At 33.3% G+C, this 20,336-nt stretch overlaps 1 protein-coding gene across 1 annotated transcript in view; it reads right to left on the bottom strand.

Moving 5' to 3' along the window:
• Positions 1-20,336, bottom strand: part of HCN1 (hyperpolarization activated cyclic nucleotide gated potassium channel 1) — a 384,462-nt gene that overhangs the window by 39,402 nt on the left and 324,724 nt on the right. Inside the window, exon 6 of the mRNA XM_082455878.1 lies at positions 14,128-14,368. Coding sequence (XP_082312004.1) covers positions 14,128-14,368 — 241 coding nt within the window. The remainder of the gene's footprint in view (positions 1-14,127; positions 14,369-20,336) is intronic.

The following is a 20,336-nucleotide window of genomic DNA, read 5'->3' as shown; positions in this document are numbered from 1 at the left end:
ACATCAATCCAGGAGATAGCTTTTTCTTAGACTATCCTTATTGGTGATGTATATTCTGCTTAAAAAAGTTTTTCTTCCAGTTATGCTTGATAGAAAGCCCTGCTTCTTCCTACCCCCTGAGCTATGCATACAAAGTGAAAAAAAGTCTTCCATCTGTTCTTTATTACCAGAAATTCCCTTAATAGCATTACAGAGTTCATTGTTACAGAAGTTAGCATTTGAATAATACAAGTAAAATGTGAATACCAAAGAGTATTGGTAATCAAAACTTCACAATTTTTGTTTTCAAAAGAAGGAGAAAGAATATTTTAAAATATTCAAAACAATTTTATATTATAAAGTGAATCATAACCTGCTAGATTTGTTTTACCTTGCAACAGAACCCCATACTTTTCACTAAAATCATTTACCCCAGTTTTTGATAGATATTGAAATTTAGGAACTAGGCAGAGGCGTATTTTAGAAATGAAGTGCATGGATTAGAATGACACATTAGAAATTAGAATTAGAAAGTACACTCGCCTTATAGAGTTTTCTTTTTTTTGGACGCGGCTTGCTTGTGGGATCTTAGTTCCCTGACCAGGGATCGAACCCATGCCCCTTGCAGTGGAAGCATGGAGTCCTAACCACTGGACTGCCAGGGAATTCTCTGCCTTATAGAGTTTTTATTTTAGTAGGTTCAAGATATGGCCTGGCCTCTCTAATTATAAAAGCTCCAAAGGTGGTGCCTTGTGAAAAACCACAAGAATACAAGAGAACCCAGAATCATAATAAGGACTTTTTCGTTTTCCTTTTCTTTTACCTCTTCCTCCTTTTCTATTTTATTAAAGAGGGAAAGACTTTATGACTTCAAAGTAAAATGTCTTAATGCTCATCCTGATTTTCATAAGTGTCTCAGACATTTGGATTTAATCCTTTATTATGCATTGATGTATTTACACATGACTACAGAATCATAGAACAATAAGGCGAAGATATAGATGGGGATTAACACCCCTCTCAACCCAATGATTTAGCAAACGTTCATCCTGTGGTTGTACATTATCTGGTATTTCTAGGTGGGATAGGACCTGCAAAAAGATCCAACAGAGTTGTCTTATCAGTGTTGAATCAAATATTTCATTAGCCTGCCTAAGGAGAAAACAAATGGGGAAGCAAAAGAAAACAAACAAACAAAAATCTTTAAGAAGATTCATTGTTTTTCTCTGCTCCTACCTCCTCTTCCTCATAAATATAATGCGAGAACTGAACTAATCAAGTTGTAACTTATTATCAACAGATTCCTCACATCTTCTAGAAAATCAGTAACAGCTTTTAGAAATGTACAATGGAGTAGATGTGGAGTCAACTATGGACTGACAGATGTTTTAGTCCTCTTACAAATAATGAATAGTCACCAAGACAGGCATTGCCTGTGGTTTTCCAAACCTGCAGCTCTTCATTTAAAAATGCCAGGTGATTGTAATCTGGCCAAGTGCATTTGGGGCATAAACATCATAAATATGCATTCTAACTACATAAAGTAACTGGCAATCTCCTTAAGCTGGCAAAATGTTAGACGTGATTAAGCAGCATTTAATACCAAATGATTGAATGGCAAGCATCATGGGAAGTATTTTCTTTCTGGTGGCTTTATTGTACACTACTATACTGTAAGAAGAACTTATGGGACAAACATTTGGAAAGAAGAGAAGTCAAGAGATTGAATCAACTGGAACACTTTCGTGTGGAAAGACAACCGCTATGAGGTGAGTGGACAGAAATATTAACGATGAAACATTATATTAGAAAAACAAAAGCTTTTCTTTAAAATCATGAACTATTGAATACAAAGATACATTATTTGAAATTTTAATATGTATACTAATGGCATTTTATCTTAGTGGATAATATATTAATGATATGATTACTTTAATAGGAGGGTCAGGTGGAACATATGAATAGATTACAAACTGGCTTAACGAATGCATGTATAAAAGGGCCATGGATAGCTCTGAAGAGAAGACAAGGTGTACTCATGTTTAAAGGTTATATCCTAGGGGAGCATCATGCCCTCTCTTAGGAAGCAGTGAGGTACAGTGGAGAAAACACAGGCTTTGGGTTCAAGATTCATAGCTGAGTTTGGAACCTGGCTTTGTCCCTTTTCAGGAACATGGCCTTTGCCAGGTTAACTTCTCCGAGGCTCATTTCCCTCATACGTAAAAAGAGAATTATAAAAACTTTCTTCATAGGAGGAGACAAGAAGGAGACTAGAAACGCCTTTTTCTACAAGCAAGACCCTCACTTCTTAAGCACCCCAAACTCATCGTCCACCTGGCCTGAGCCATGAGGACCAATCTCATTAGGTTTTTTAATCCCCATTCTCCATCACTCTCAATAGGAAGTCTAGAACTACTATGTAATCCCACATGCCTGAATGCTAATCCCCACCTGGCTGTATGGGCAAGGAGGACTTTCATATCCTTCTTCCTTGCTTTAATTTTCCAGGAAGCATTTATAACCATCTGGTAATGTGGTTTACTACTTCAGTAATTTCTAGGTTTCCTTATTACATTCTTGTTTCTAAAATACAAGTATCCAGTAAAATATAAGCTCCATGACTGTGGATAATTTGGCCTATTTTGCTCAGTGCTGTATCCCTAGGACCCATAAACCTGCCTAATGCACAGCAGGCAATTATCCTATATTTATTTTCTTCAACTCTGTCTCCTAGAACATTACTTGGGACTCTCTGTTAGTGAGAACACTGAATACAATGATGCATGGGTTAATCTAACACATTCTATCTCCCACCTCCACAGAAAAAGGAAAAAAAACCTTTCTGGGTTAATATATATGCATATATATGTGTATATATACATATACATACTATACTAGATATATATACATATATGGATATATACGTATATCTAGAAACATAGTCTTATATTATTGTAGAAATAAATCAAGTCAGGAAGTTAGGTACAGAACACAAAACTCGAATTTGATCTTTGAATGTCTCCTTATCTCAATATTTTGCTTGTCATTTAGCTGGGAGTGTGTTCTGTGCACTGATTATGTTTACTCAGTTCAGACACTTTAGAAGATTGGAAAGCATAACTCAGTTTATCCCAGGCCCTTCTGCTTAAAAGTACTGTGAACTTGCCATGCTCAGCTGACGCAAATGTAAAATTAGTATACTACAAAAGTCTGCTCTATCAATTTCAAAATTTCATATTAGATACTTAAAGAGGTATAAATTGTAAACCCTAACATGCTAAATAAATACAAGTTATTATTATTAGATTCTAACAGCCTTTCTTTATCTTCTTTGGTGTTTAAATTGAACAAATATCCACTGTATGTGTAAAAGAACTGAAAGTAATACAGACCTATTTTTTTTTCCATTAACTGTCCATCAAAGGACAGGTCCACTAATAGCCATTTCAGGTCACCATAGTAAAAATATGAATAACACTAAAAGCACTGAGCCCAAGCAGAGTATTATTTTACAGAATTTCTTACTGAAGTGAGTTGGGTTGAATAAGTAGATATTTGACTAATAGGAATAAACTATAGAGAAAATATTTGTTAAATGGTTAAAATAAGGGATAACTTCATCAGTAATTTTATAAAGCTAAATTTAGAACTGATCATTTATGTCTTAAAAATTTAGAAGGAGGATGGAGAAAAAATATATTTTATATAGAATTACATTTTGGTATTTATAATTACATTTAGCAATTGAAGACAATCTCTTTCCTCTTTTAAAAGAAATCTCATTTAATCTCTTCTTTCTTACACATCATGTATTGTCAATACAATTTATCTAACATCTTTGATACTCTGTAATTCTCCTATTCAAACATATTATATGTGTTTCTTTTCTCTCCACCATTCCATCCCCAAATGTTTCCATTTAAAATTTTTAAAAAGAATTTAAGTAAAAGATAACTCATGTACTATACAATGAATCCAGATGGAAAGTGTAATCTATTTTTAAAAAGTAATATTGAATCACTGTATTAAAAATGCAATGGAATTTAACCAAATCAGTATAGCGAGATTTATGTGTACTATAAATTGCAGTCATCAAACATGAAGAGTGGTTGAAAATAAATACACTAGTTTTTAAACTCAAGAAGCTAAAAGAAAAAAAGCAAAAACTAAAATGAAATGAAAGAATAGATTTAATACAGAAAAATATAGAAATTTCTGAAATAAAAAGCAAAAGTAAAAACTCTTTCTTTGAAAAAATAACAAATACTTAATATAAGTAATTCTAAAAAAAATTTTAAAAATAAAAAAGTACAATATTAGGAAGAGAAAAGGCATAGAGATCTAGAGGAGATTAAAGAAATAAGAAGGGACTTCTGGTTTTAGTTTCGACATGATTGGAAGATATCACTCCCTTCTTTCTGACAAGAAAAAGCTGTACAAACCTAAAAGCAATGACATCCTGGACCCATCAGAGACTCAGGTTTCAGAGAAAATGACCAACCAAAAATCTGGAGAGACATGAATCTAGAGTGTCACAGCAGATCTGTTCACTGGAGCAGAAGCCAGTGGAGCCATAAAGTGGGGCAATTACAAAAGATGTGACACATGCATAATTTAAATTCTATAAGGAGAAAAGAGACCAAAGCAGAATAAAATTTTGAAGTAATAATGGTTGAAAATTTTAAAAATTAATGACAAACACCAAATGCAGATTCAGGAACCTCAAACCAAAAAAAAAAAAAGTACACCTAGGCTATCATATTCAAACTGCAAAAAACCAAAGAGAAAGAGAAAATTTTGAAAGAAGCCAGAGGAGGGAAAACATCTTACATATGGAGGAACAAGGATAAAAATTACAGTGAACTTCTTGCAGGAAACCATACAAACCAAAGGTAAACAGAACAAAATATTAAAATGTTGAACATTAAAAACTCATCAATCTAGAATTCTATATTCAGCAAAATTATCCTTCAAAGTGAAGGAGAAAAAAATTTTCTCAGACAAATAAAAACTAAGCTAATTCACTGTTAGCAGACCTACACTGTAAGAAATGTTAAGATTTTCTTGAAGTGGTTGGAGATAATATAGATCAGAAACTTGGACCTAGAGAAAGAAAGTAAGGTTGAAGAAGGAATAAATGAAGGAAAAATAAAATATATTATTGTTCTTTTCCTTAATTAATCTAAAATATAGTTGTTTGTTTAAAGTAATAATAGTAACAATAAATAAAATAAATTAAATGAAATGAATGAGAGCAATGCTCCAAGAGATAGGAGGGAAGAATTGCTAATACTTTAAGGTATCTGAATCACATGTGAAGTAGATAGATGGTTAAGATGGTGAATTTTATGTTTGAGTATTTTACCACACTCAAAAAAAAAAATTAAAAAAAAAGTAACTGTCTATAAAAAGATATATCATGCTAATATTAACCAAAAGAAAGCTGGGGTAGTTATATTAGTTTCAGACAAAGCAGATTTCAGGACAAGAAATATGATCAGGAATAAGGCAGGGTATTACATAATGAAAAAGGGTCAATTTTCCAAGAAGATATAACAATCCTAAACATGTACGCACCCAACAATAGAATGTCAAAATACCTGAGGAAAAAATTGATAGAGCTGCAAGAGAAATAGACAAATTCCTTACTATAATTGGAGACTTCAACACCCTTCTTTTACTAATTAGTAGATCAAGCTGCTGAAAATCAGCAAGGATATAGTTGGCCTGAATGACACCATCAGTGAAACTGATCTAATTGACATTTATAGAATGCTCCATCCAGTAACAGCAGAATATATATTCTCCTTAAGTTCACATGGAATATTCATCAACATTCTGAGCTATAAAATTTATAATTTAGCAAATATAAAATAATGGGAATCATATAAAATAAATTCTCAGGTCACAGTAGAATTAAACTAGAAATTAACAACAGCAAAATAGCTGGAAAATTTCCAAATGTTTAGAACACTTTAATAGAATACAGGTTAGGGGAAAAGTCTCAATAGAAATTAAACAAATATTTTAAACTAAAGAAAATTAAAATATGACATTGAATTTGTAGGAGACAGGAAGAGCAATGCTTAAAGAAAATTTTATAGCATATAGCATTAAATATGTATATATTATGAAGAAAGATATTAAATCCATGATCTAAGCTTCCACCTTAGCAAAGTAGGGAAAGAAGAGCAATTTAAGCCTAAAGCAAAGAATAAGGAAATTAGAGCAGAAATCAATAAAACTGAAAACACAAAACAATTCAGAAAATCAATAAAAGCAAAATCTAGTTCTTTAAAAGGGTTTAAAATTTTTTCTAGGAAAGGTAGCTAAGAATAAAAGAGAACACACCAATTATCAACATCATAAATGAAAGAGTAATCATCACTACTGATCCTGGGAACATTAAAAAGGATAATTAAGGAATACTGCAAACAACTTTACTCCTAAAATTTGATAATTCAGATTAAATGGAGCAATTCCTGGAAAGTACAAACTAACAAAATTCACACAATGAGAAATAGATAACCTAAATAACCTTATATCTATTTTTAAAATTGAAAAAAATAATTAATAACCTTGCAGAAATTAAATCACCAGATGCAGATGTTTTCACCAGTACATTCTACCAAATATTTAAGGAAGCAATGATACCAATTCTCCATGACCTTTTCCAGAAAATAGAAGCAGAGGGAACACTTCCTATCCCATTCTCTTAGATGAGAATTATCCTAAAGCAAAAATCCATAAAAATACATTACAGGAAAGAAAAAGTACACAGCACTATCTCTCAGGAACACAGACATAAAAACTGTGATCAAAAATTTAGAAAATTTAATCCAATTATTTTTGCCTACTTTAATACATTTTTATACATTAAAATTATTTCAGGTGTGCAAGGCTAGTTCAATATTCAAAATCACATTCAATCAATGTAACACACCACATCAATAGGCTAAAAAAGAAAAACCATATGATATCAGAAATGGCACAGAAAAAAATGATAAATATACAAAATCCATTCATGACTAAAAAAAAAAGCTCTCAGAAAAGTAGTAATAGGGGAGAACTTCCTCAATTTGAAAAGGAATAGCTATAGAAAAAAACCAACACTTTCAAATAGCATCATACCTAATAGTGAGAAAGTAGATGCTTTACTCCAAAATCAAGGGGAAAAAATTCTCTAGGAAGACTAAGGATCAGGGCAAAAATCTTCTCTATTTCCACTCCGGTATAATGTAGTACTGGAAGTCCTCTCCAGTAAAATAAGAAAATAAAATAAAAGGTATATAGATTGGAAATGAAGAAATAAAACTCTATTTGTAGATGACATGATTGTAAAAGAAAATTTCAAATAATTGACCAAAAAAACTCCTATAACTAAAAGCAAGTATAGGAAAGTCACTGCATAAAAAGTTAATACACAACTAAATTTCCTATATTACAGTGATTAACTACTGAAATAAAAAAAATTTCAAAACTAATACCATACTGTATGATTCTAATTATATGACATTTTGGACAAGAAAAAACTCTTGAGATAGTAAACAGATGAGTGGTTGCCATGAGTTTGGTAGTAGGGGAAGGTTGAATAGTTAATAAATAGGGGATTTTTTGAGGGTGACGAAACTATTCTGTATGATATTGTAATGGTGAATAAAAGACAGTAAGCATTTTTCAAAACCTGTAAAACTTTACAACACGAAAAAGTAAATCTGATGGTATGGAAATTAAAAAAGAAATAATTTAGGTAGTCACGAGTTCTCAGGATGGAATGCAGAATGTAACAAAAGAATATAAATATATTACAAACGTATGAAACAACCTCAGTGAAGGAGGTGGGGGAATAAGATGCTGACCTAAGTATCTTTGCAAATGAATGAAGAGGCAAAAGGAACTGTACATAAGACCTGTACTCTAGTTGAGAAAGTTATTTCCTATGGATGTACTGGTTAACAATTCTAAAACCACTATACATCTGTACTAGAACTGAACAATTAAGTAAATGGATGGTGGATTGTGGGAACCTGATTTCTTAATTCTGAGGGGTGTACTACAGATAAACAAGGAAAGGAGCCTAAAATAATCTATGTGGTAATGGATTGGAGTTGGAAATATCAGTATGAACTCATATTTAGCTTAATTTAGAATCAGATGGCTACACATAGAAATATATATATATATATATATATATATATATATATACACGATAGATATATATATATGGTAGCATGTACATATGTATCACTTTGATTTGTCAGCTGACAGACCTGGAAGTAATAATAACTCAGTAGTAATGAGTGCACCTAGTGTCCAGATCATGGTTTCTAAAACCATTCTCCAATGAAAGGAACCAAGGACCCTTGGAAAAATGGCTGATTCTAAGACTGAGTAAGGAAATATACAAGATGAGCCTGGAGCATCATCTAGTGCTAGAAACTAAGAAAAATCTCAAAACAAAACAAACAAAAAACCTAAATCCATAATCATGGGGTATTTCAGAGGGACACAGGGGCCAATTGAAAGAGGTCCAAATGGCCAAAGCTGAAAAAATTTGAGCAAAACAATTAATGAAGTAGTACTGGATTATAACCCAAATTACAAAATAAATATCCTGGTGTTCATACTGATATAAAAAAGGGCTGAATAAATAAATAAATGCAAAAGAGTAAATAAATTGACTGTTTAGAAAAATTTCAAATAATTTATGTACACACTCTGCCCTTTTGCAGCATTACTCCTCAATTCTTAGTCATGAACTGTGCAGACTGGCTACTTTCCAAACAGCAGAGCATGGAATGGGAGGGGAAAAAAGAGTAACTTTACAGTGGAGAAGTCTGACAAACACCACCTCAATCTAGGTGATCAAGGTCAACATCAATAGTGGAAAGACATATTGATCGTATATACCACGGATATAATGTGAAGAGAAAGGCACTTTATGTCTAGGCTCTTGCTCATAGACAAGATCAAACTTACCCCAATCTAATCATGAGAAAATCACCTGGCAAATCCCAAATGAGGAACGTTCTATAAGATAACTTACCAGGGTTCCTCAAAACCGTCGTGTTCATCAAAACCAAATAAAATCTCAGTAACTTTAAAAACTGAGAGCAAACTAGAGGACATTACTGCCAAATGTAACGAGGTATTGTAGATGGGATACTGACAGAAAAAAGACATTGAGTAAAAGCCAAGAAAATCTGAATAAGGTGTATGCTTTATTAAGTATTTATTAATAATACTGTAACAACATTGGTTCATTAATTGTGACAACTGTATTATAGTAATGGAAAATAATAATAGGGAAACTGGGTGTTGGATACATAGGAATTCTCTGTATAATCGTTGCAATAATTTTGTAAATCTAAAATTATTCTAAAATTAAAAGTTAAGTCTATTGAAAATAAAAAATAAAAATTATATGTACAAACATATAATTTGAAAATTATTTGGAATCTTCTGGGAATTTTTGTTTTTTTACATGCTGGTGTTTGGATCTCAACTTTACTCAATTTCATCAGAAACTCTAGGGTGCAATTTTGGCTCAGGCATCAGTTTTTTTTAAAACTTTTCAGTGTTATGAACAATGGATTTAGATGAACTGAACAATTACTCATAAAGAAGTAGAAAACCTGATAATTCTAATGCCTATAGACGACAGAATCAGACACAAGTGGTTTTACTTGTGAAACCTAATAAACCTTCACATAACAGGTAATGCCTAGATTATTTCAACTTCCTTAAAAAAGAGAATATATTTCCTCTAAGATCAGGAACAACATATTATTCAATATAGTTTTGGAAGTCCTAGCCACGGCAATCAGAGAAGAAAAAGAAATAAAAGGAATACAAATTGGAAAAGAAGTAAAACTGTCACTGTTTGCAGAAGACATGATACTATACACAGAGAATCCTAAAGATAACACCAGAAAACTACTAGAGCTAATCAATGAATCTGGTAAAGTTGCAGGATACAAAATTAATGCACAGAAATTTCTTGCATTCCTATACACTAATGATGAAAAATCTGGAAGAGAAATTAAGGAAACACTCCCATTTACCATTGCAACAAAAAGAATAAAATACCTAGGAATAAACCTACCTAGGGATACAAAAGACCTGTATGCAGAAAACTATAAGACACTGATGAAAGAAATTAGAGATGATACAAACAGATGGAGAGATATACCATGTTCTTGGTTTGGAAGAATCAATATTGTGAAAATGACTATACTACCCAAAGCAATCTACAGATTCAATGTAATCCCTATCAAATTACCAATGGCATTTTTTACGGAACTAGAACATTTTTTAATAAGTTTTCTTGCTCTCTCTAAGAAGTGAGGAAAACCTTACATCCAAAGTCATCTAGCTAGGGGATCACAAAAATAACCACTATAACAACAAAATTACAGACCAATCTCACTTACAGATAGAGATGCTACAATGTGTTAAAGAAAGAATACATTATGACAAAATAGTTTTTAATCTCCCAAACGATCTTATGGTTCAACACAAGGACAGTCACTAATGAAACTGACTTTACTAATAGTTTAATCCATATAAATCCAGAGAAGCACATGTTCCAGTCTTTGTCATATTAGCAAATATAATTGTCTAGTAATTAAAGCTCCTTTGAATTCAAAAAAACACATGCCAAATGTAGAAATATATTCTTAATGCATAATAACAACTTTCAGAAATTCCTTTCTAAACTTTTTTGTATTTGTCATACCTCCATTAATTGCCTCAAAAACCTTTTCCCCAAAACTACCTTCCCACAAAGCTGGACTATACTTTTATTTCTTACTATCAGCTTTTATTTATTTCCATCAGCTTTCAATTTCTTTTTTCTTCATTCAAACACTAATTCTCTGTGCTTTCTAAAGTAGACTTTTTAAAGTTCTTAGCTTTTCCTAATTTTCTCTTTTTTTCCTTAGCATAATCTGCACAAAAATGTAATAGGCTGATGAGGCAATGCAGAATCATGACAAGGAAGAAGAGGAAAGATGAAAACTTCAAAATTATCCTTAGCGAATGAGGAGAAAGTCAAAGAAGCTAATTATTTTGAGCTGATATGTTTACTCAGCTGCAATAGATTAATGGATAAGAACCTTATGGTCATTTTGATAAATTCCAAAAAAGCATTTGATAAAATTAAAACCTTTCCCAATAAAATTTTTTCAGCTGTTACTGAAGAAATCTTCTTAAACTCAGTGTGTTACTGTTGTTATTATTATTATTATTTTAAAACCAAAATGAATTTATTGCTTGGTTCTCAATTCTTATTAATTTGATTTGAATACTTTCTTTCTATCATTACCAATTTTTAGGGGATCAGATGTACTGGTTGTTTATTCTCTAATGAACAAACAAATAAGATATTATCTCTAGTCTGGCTTTATTGAATCAGAATCTCTGATGGGTGAAGCCTGAATTTAAACAGCTTCTCTGGTGATTCTGATGCACACATTGTTTGCCATCTAATATCAGAAGGAAGACAGGTAACTAACTACAGTGTTAATTTCAATATGAGATCGACTGAGACCAGGACCCTGGCAAGCTGTGAGAAGCAATGGAGACACAGGGCTGGGAGCCATTAATTCTGACTGAGAAGCCTTCTACAGGCATACTATAAAGTCTGTGAAGAATGAATACAAAGTAATAAGAACCATTTCTTCTCACTCATGAGAAGAAAAAGAGTTTCACTTGAATTCCTCTTGTAGGATAAACCTGCAAATATTTGAAGGCAGATTTCCTGCCTTTTTTCTAAACAAAACATTTCAGTTTCTGGCTATTGAGTAATATTTAACTATTAAGCTTGCCAATGCCTGACACTGCGGTATTAATCACTGTCTTTCATGTTGTAACAGAACTGGCGCTAAGAAACATGAATAGTTGTTCCCCATCACTTCCTCTAACTTGTTCTAACAAGTTAAAATAGTAATAAAAATGTAGTGAAACTAAATAAAATATAGAAGAAACAGGGGAAACATTTTTACAATTTTGCAGTGTACAAAACCCAGTTAAGAAACACAAACTCTCTAATGCCTTAATGCAAAGGAGAGAGATTCAGATGAAATCAGCAATAATGAAGAACAGAATGATGAAAGAAAGTTTAAAAAGTAGTAACAGTTTTGGAGAAAATAGTTACAGCATATCAAAAATACATTAGGGATGTTTCTGTAAATTGGTTTTAAAAAGACAAACAACACATTAGAAAAATATGCAAAAATAGAAACAGAAAAATAAAATACAAATGATCCATATCTATGAAGAAATGCCTCAACATCACCATTAATAGTGGAAGTGCAAACTAAATATTAAGGGGATGCCAATTTTACTTATTAAGAGGATAAAAGTAAAGATCAATGGGCAAAGCCATGTAGAAATGGGCAGTCTCATCAAAGAAATAATTTGATGTCTATTTCAATTTGAACATATGCATAGTCTTTGACCCAGTAATTCAACACATAGGCAAGTTTTGTACATTTGCACAAATATAAATATATATCTTATTAGAGTAAAAAGTTGGAAACAATTCAAATTGTCAGAATTTTTAGCAAGGCAAATTGCCACTTGTGATGGTTAATTTTATGTGACAACTTGACTGGCCATGGGGTGCCCAGAAAAATATTATTTGGGGTTTGTCTGTGAGGGTATTCCTAGGTATTGGTATTTGAATCAGTGGACTCAGTAAAGTAGATTGGCCTTTCCAGGGTATGCAACCTCCAAATGGGGGTTTGAATAGAAAAAAAAGGAGGAAGGAGAAATATTTTTTTCCTGTCTCACTGCTTGAGCTAATGTCTCATCTTATCTTCTGCCCTCAGATTGGATTTACACTGTTGGTTCTCAGGCTTTTGGAATCAGACTGAATTAAACGACCAGTTTTCCTGTTCTTCAGTTTCAGATGGCAGATCATAACATTTGTCAACCTCCATATTCATGAGTCAATTTCTCACAATAAATCTCCTTTTGTGTATATATATCCTGTTGGTTTTGTTTCTCTAGAGAACACTAATACACCACTCAACTAGAAGCTACATTTCCCAGCCTTCCTTATACCTAGAGGTACTTTTGTAACTGAATTCTGGCCAATCAGATGTGAATAGCAGTGATGTTGGCCATTCTGGGCACACATCTAAAGAGAAACTGCTCACTCTTCACTTCCTCTGTCCCCTCCTTCCCATACTGTGGTCCATACTGTGGAGAGAAACCAATTCCTCTCGTATAAATGAGGAAAACACTCTAGAGGATGGCAGACCAGCAAAATAAATGAAATCTGGGTACCTAAAAACTGTCTTGGGGAGCGCCATCTAACCCTCCTGGGACTTTTGTGTGAGAGAAAAATATACTTTTGATCTGTTTAAGCCACTGTTATTTGGTTCCAGTTTAAGAGGATGAAAGGATACTCTAACTAATACAGTAGTAAATGCACATGCACTGAATGTGTGACACTGAAATGTGAAAACATACCACTTAGTGAAAAACTGTTGCCTGCCATATCAGTAAACAAAGGATTTGCAGCCATCGAGCCATCACATTACAGCCGCTCACATTACGGTGAGCTCTGAGGGAACTCAGGATAGGAAAAGGATGCCTGCCACCTAGCAGTCAACTGCTGCAGCCACCCCAGATGGTGCACCCTGAGGACACTCAGGATGAGAAAGCACAGGATACTGGCTCCAGACAGCTGAGGTGCACATCAAAGGAATAATTTCAGTGAGCCCAGACTCTTGCATTTTCCCATACATAGAAAAGCACTAAATTCCTTAACTTGAGATATCTGGTTTTCTTTAATTAACAGTAATCTTTCAATGTTCCTACTACCTGGTCTTTGTTACAAAAACTCCTATATATACTGGCTACTCCCTTACCTCTTTGGAGCAGTCTCTCAGAGCTAACTGTGATGCTGTGTCCTGGACTTAAGTCCTCAGTTTTGTCTGCCAAATCAAACATAATTCTCAACTTTTAGGTTGTGCATTTTTTTCAGTTGACACACTATAGACACTTTTATCAGAATTCAAATACAAGTCCATATTCAAACCCAAAAAATCAACATTCTGACATCTCCAAAACTCTGATAAAGATAAATATTGTGAGCAAATTAGATTTCATCTCAGTTACATTTTCTTTTTTACTAACCTCCAAAGTAAGAGCCATCCGTCAGCTTCATTTCTTTACTGGATTTTGTGATGACACCAGCAACACCATGTTGAATGAAATACATTTTTTTACCCACAGCTCCTTCTCGTATGATATAATCTCCAGGCTGAAACACCTCAAATCTCAACTTGCTCAGCATGGCAGTCACAAAATTAGGATCCGCATTAGCAAAAAGAGGCATTGTAGCCACTAGTTTTCGGCAGTTGAAATTGACTATCTCCTAAAGATGGCAAGAGTAAACAAATATTAAGAGAGAGATTAATCATATCAGGAAGAAAAACATGTGCTGAAATTAAAATTTATACATAACACTGCAATTTAAATTAAGAACCAACAATACATAAATTCTAATAATCTACGTATCTCTTCAAAATCAGGGATCATGTTTTATTATTGTGTTGAAATGTTGTATTCCCAGCACATAGAGTAGTATAGGCATATATTAGACATCAATAAATATGAATTAAATATATACAATTTACCTTTTATAACTTCCCATTCATTTATTATTCTTTATATAAAATTAGAACGAAAATGTGGAAGAGTTTTAGTCTCCCTTTTATCTGTTTTTATGAAGAAAAGAAGCCACATCACTTCCTATTAGCCACGATGTTACCACTTCTGTGGTCCATTGTGTTGAATAATCTAATTTGTACCTACTGACTAGAGTTCTGAAACCAGGGCCCAGCTGCCAACAAAATGCCAACAGTATTTTCTTAATGTCATTCACATTAAAGCAAGGAGACTTGATGTTGTCCACATTACACAAAAGACACTCTAACTATAATCTCTAATTATAAATTCAGTCCGTTTCTGGGTTAGATCAGAAAATTACTCTTTCCAAACCTCCTGGGTTTCCATTGGAAGTTTTGGACTGGACAGAGGTCATATTTTCCTTTTCCTAAATTGTTTGTTTGTTTTATTTCTGGGATCAGGCCAATTCTAAATTAGGAGATTTATATGTTTGATTTCATTCTGTGGATTCTAGTCCAGATTAGACACAGTGCTATCACTATGAACCAAAACAGGGATATGGGACCAACCAATTTTAATCCTGAAAGTTAGATACAGAACAGAATAAACAATGGGAATCTAAATTTTACCACAATGCCATTTCTCAGAAATATCTTCTCCAATGAGCCCCCAAAAGAACAGGGTTGGACCTGAATTTGTGAACTTGCTTAAGAGACACAGAAAATGAAGTCACCTCTGCTAAGAGATGGGAAAACGGCAAAAAGATTCAGAGGTATTAAAAGAGTCTGAGATCTGAATTCCTGCTTTGGTAATACAAACTTCTAGATTCCAAGACTGGGAAAGGAAGTTTCCTCAATCTTCTTCATAAAATAATCTGATATTATTCTAGGATAGTTAAAAAAATTCCAGCTGATGCAGAGAGCACAGAATTTTGGGTCCAACATGGAAAAGAAGGTGTTTCAGCCTCAGCAATATGTTGTGAGTACAGCAGCAGAGAAGTGTCTCTAACAGTGGAGTTTCATGGAGACTGGTAAAATATTTAAAAATCAGCAGCGATAACCAGCAAGTGAACATAACAACAAAAAGAAGAGAAGGATATAACATATGGTACTTCTTGCAGCATCATCCAAGCCCTACAATGCACAGTTGACCCGATGGGTAGCTATATCTAGGGCAATTTGTGGTCAATTTTAACTGGTGCTGAAGAGCTGTGGTGGGAGTGGGGGACTACAGTAAGTGCTCAATAAATATGCATACATGTATGAGTAAATCGAAGGAAGGAAAAAAGAAGAAAAGAAGGAAGGAAGGGGGCAAAAAGGGAAAGAAGGAAGATGGAATTTTGGCATTGGAAAAAAAGTGTTCACAAAGCCTAGTTTATATTCCTGTTGGGAAGTGGCTATTTAAAACTCTTAGAATGCTCTCTCAAGCCAATAGGTTGAGAAACAAGTCTTACATGTAATATAAAAATGTGTTTTTTACTATTCAAAATACTTCCATATAAAAACCACATGAAGATAAAAGGTGAACCATTCAAGGTACCCAAGGTAAGCACATGAGTTAAAAGAAGACAGAAATATGTCATTAAAATGATCAGAATTGTTGTTTCAAAGTTAATGATTTCATGTGTAAAATGACATAGAAGGATCCTGCGTAGGAAATTGAAAATAAATAATGTTGCAGAGAAAATAAGAGTTTTCAAACAAAAATAATAAAATAATCTTTTCATCTATGTTCTCTGATTTGAACTATACAAATTTTTCTCTTCATTGTTTCCTTACCTTTTATTTTAGAAAATAATTTTACAAACAATTAAACTGTCTTTATTTATATGAACAATTCTTTTTCTATGATGCATCACATATCCAGGTGCACCTTGGAACTGCCTTGATTATATCACTGCAAAGATAATTTCGTATTATTGTTAACTTGAAGGAATCCATTCATTTTTTCTGTCTCTGTGGAACTTTTACCTCCACTTGAATACTTTCTGATTTAAACTGTAAATTCTAACAAATATTTGACAGAAAAAGATGTGATGGGACAGAAAGTTATTCGCATTTAAAGGCTCTCCCTCTTCCCATGAAATCTGCTTGCTTTGAGGGTGTATAGTTTAATGGAAACAATCAAGTGAGCCTAGAAGTTAAGCAAAACTTTTAAAAGCTCTTCTCCGTCACATTTCTTTATAGCACATTTTCTTAGGGAGAACATATTTAGTTAAGTTATTAATATCTCTCTATTAGTAAAACAAGACTTTTAAAGCTCTTCCTCCATCAATCCCAGGTCCTATAGCACACTGACTTAAATAAAACACAGAGTTAAGTTATTAATATCTCTACTCTCCATCCAGATTCCTTATGGCAGTTGTTATAATGAGCTTTTTTAGCAATACGTCTGGCCTGAGTTAGGAGTACTGTCTATATGAAATAAATTGAGGAATGTTCACTCCCTAAGGGAATCAGACATGTGACTCTGACCTTAATAATAAAGTACTCCCAATTACCAGGTTTACTTCATAACTTAAAAATAGACAGTTATTTCTCTCCTGAAGCATCTTATCATACCAGAAAGTATGGCAGTGTTAGAAAACAAATAAGCAAACAAGCAAAAACACCAACAAAAAACCCTCACAATGAAAAGGATATTTCAAAGAGGCCAACTGAAAGAGCTACCCGACTAATGCTGTAACAATTGGAGTAACAAAACAAGTAATGTAATATTGGCTTAACCCGAAAGCATAAGATAAATATGAGCTTATACTTATATAAATAAATGATTGAGTAAATTAAAAAGTAGGGGAAAACAGACAAATCTCCTATTCAAATTCCAAATAAATCAACTTTTACCTACTAAAAACAGCATAATACAACAATAAAACAACAACAAAGAAGAACCCTGCGTTTGATCTTACTTTGACATAATGTCAGTTTATTTAAGATGTGAAATTCTTTTTCAGCAGTCCTTCCCATTAGTTTGCTAAAGTACGACAGGATTATTCACATTCATTGTTCGGTCACAGTGCAGAGAGTATCTCTGTAAACTATAACATAGATATAGTAAAGTACACAAATCTTAAACATACACAGATCTTATGTGAATTTTTCAAATATGTGAACCTATATAACCTCCCAGATTCCACATACAGAACAGATTTCAGAAGGCTTCCTTTTTTCCTTTCCAATCAAGCCCAGAGGTTCTAGCTCTTCTGACTTCTATCACTATACACAGTTTTACTTGTACTTGAAATTCCCATAAATGGCACCACACGCTGCAGAGTCTTCTGAGTCTCGCTTCTTTTGCTCATCATTATGTCAGTATGATTCATCCATGTTGTTGTGTGGTGGCAGTTCTTTCTTTTTATATTTCAGGCTGTATTTCATTTTAGGACTATACCACAGTTTATTTCTCCATTCTACTCTTCTTGACATTTGGTTTGTTTCCAGTTTTAGGCTAATAAAATAAGCCTGTTATGAATATTCTTGAAGTGCCTTATGCACTGATTTCTCTTGCATATTTACCTTATGTTGGAATTGCTGGGTAATAGGATAAGCATATATTTAACTTTGGGAGATACTGCCAAAACTTTTCTAAAATAATTGTATTATTTTTCTCATACACCAGCAGTATATAAAGTTCCAATTGTCCTACACCCTTGGAAAATTTTGATGCTATCACTCTTTTTTTAATTTTAGCCATTAGTAGATATGTAGAGATACCTTACTAAAATTTTTTTTCTCATTGTGGTTTTATTTTACATTCCCCCAATGATTAATGTTGTTATGCACATTTTCATAGGCTTATTGGTCAGATGAATATCCTGTTTGGTGAAGTGTCCAGTCAATAGTTTTCCCTGCTTTTTCTATTGAAGGAGTCCTTTTTATATTCTTGACATGAGCTCTTTGTTGGGATATGCACTGCAAATATATTCTCCTCATCTGTGGCTTGCCTTTTCACTCTCAATGGTATCTTTTATTGTTATTGTTTTGCTGGTAATTTGATTTCTAGTTTGTTTAACTTTATGACAATAAGAAAAAAATGGGATTTGATATATTTAAATTGCTTCAAGAAGGATTTGTTTTAACCATAAAATCTGTGCTTTGGAATCATGCATATTCTGAAACCCTGGGAAATTTTAAGCAACATCTTCTTTGTTATTAAAAAGAATAGCAATATTTTAACATTCCTTCTAGCACTACAATTCTTTATTGATAACTTAAGTATCATTGTGGAAAGTTCCACTTTGTGAAACATTTAGTTCTCTTCCGTTCTACATTATTTTATTCCACACAGTATAGTTCTAAAAAGTTTTAAGCGTGGTCACTATAAATATAATTATCATCATTACAATAATGAATCATAATCTTAACAAAACAGAGCTGCTGTTACATTGCTAAATTCCTACACCCAACACACTCTGTGTATTTTTAGACTCTGCGGAGCACGCAAACGCTTCCTTCTAAGAACTTAAATCAGACATTCAAATGGCATCCAATGTTCAGACTTCCATGTTAACTTCAGAAACAAGTAAACACATATAGTCAAATCTATATCAAATGACACTTTATGACCTAGAACATCTTATAAAACGGTGCTGCTGATGTTGTCCTAGTTTTTTTTCAGTTCTGTAGCCTGGGGTAGTTGGAATCAAAACAGAGTCACTGGATATGCTAGGGATTTCTTTAAGGCAGAAATAATTTTAAGAATGAACACAATAAAAATGAGGCAATATTTATTGAATTCTTGTTGGTTCCAGGTATTGCTTTAAATAAAGCTCTACAAGTATTAATTTATTTTATCCTCACAAAATCCTATGCCTTAGGTATTATTACTACCCCACCTTATGGAAGATATTGAGTAACATGCCAAAGACCACACACTTGCAAGAAGAACTATAGTTTGTTGGCCCAGCTCCCTAACATAGGGTTTTGACGGATTCTAAGAAGTCATCTTAACTTTGCACATATCTAAAATCACTACAAACCTGAAGATTCTGATGTTAACCATAAATTTGTTCTTTCAAACTTTACACATTTTCAGAACCTGACATGTGAGGTGGCAAACTGATAGCTACACACTTGGCTGTTTTTATTTCCCCACAGCAATTATTTTTAGAGATCTGAATATTACGGTCTTTACATTGGCATCCATGCTCCAGGTTGCCACAGTTTTTAAAACGTGCTACTTCATACAATTAGGCTATCTGACTGGCTTCATAGATCAGTAGCATCTGAGATCTTTGAACCATAAAGCAAGGGAATGCAAGAAGAGAAAGAGAGACCAGTATTTGATGTTGTTGTTTGTGGGATATGCCTTATGTTATGGGGACAGGGTCAATGTGTGCCCTTTACTTCTCCCTTTTAAGAAATGTTTCTTCAATGATATCTCTGCTTCTCCCTGCATAGCCCCCAAAGAACATTGTAATTTAATTTGACAAGTTAAAGATGGGATGTGGAAGGAAAAAGAGAGAGAACAAGATTTAGTGGGCAGCCATTTTAAGCAGGTACTTCACATATTATGTCTCACTTATTCCTGGAGGAGAACAACCAAAGAATAAACTTGAATTTGGTTTTATTTCCCCACGTATACAAAAGAACGAAGATAGTGGAGCTTAGAGAGAGGAAATACATTGCCCAAGCCTCAGAGCTTGAATACATCTAGAGAAACTCATCATTCTATTTGACTTCCAAACCATTGCTCATTCAACCCTACCATGGGAC

This window comes from Balaenoptera physalus, assembly GCF_965194825.1.
Source record: "Balaenoptera physalus genome assembly, chromosome: 3".
In the NCBI taxonomy this organism is placed as follows: domain Eukaryota; kingdom Metazoa; phylum Chordata; class Mammalia; order Artiodactyla; family Balaenopteridae; genus Balaenoptera; species Balaenoptera physalus.
This window is presented reverse-complemented; position numbering and strand designations above follow the sequence as displayed.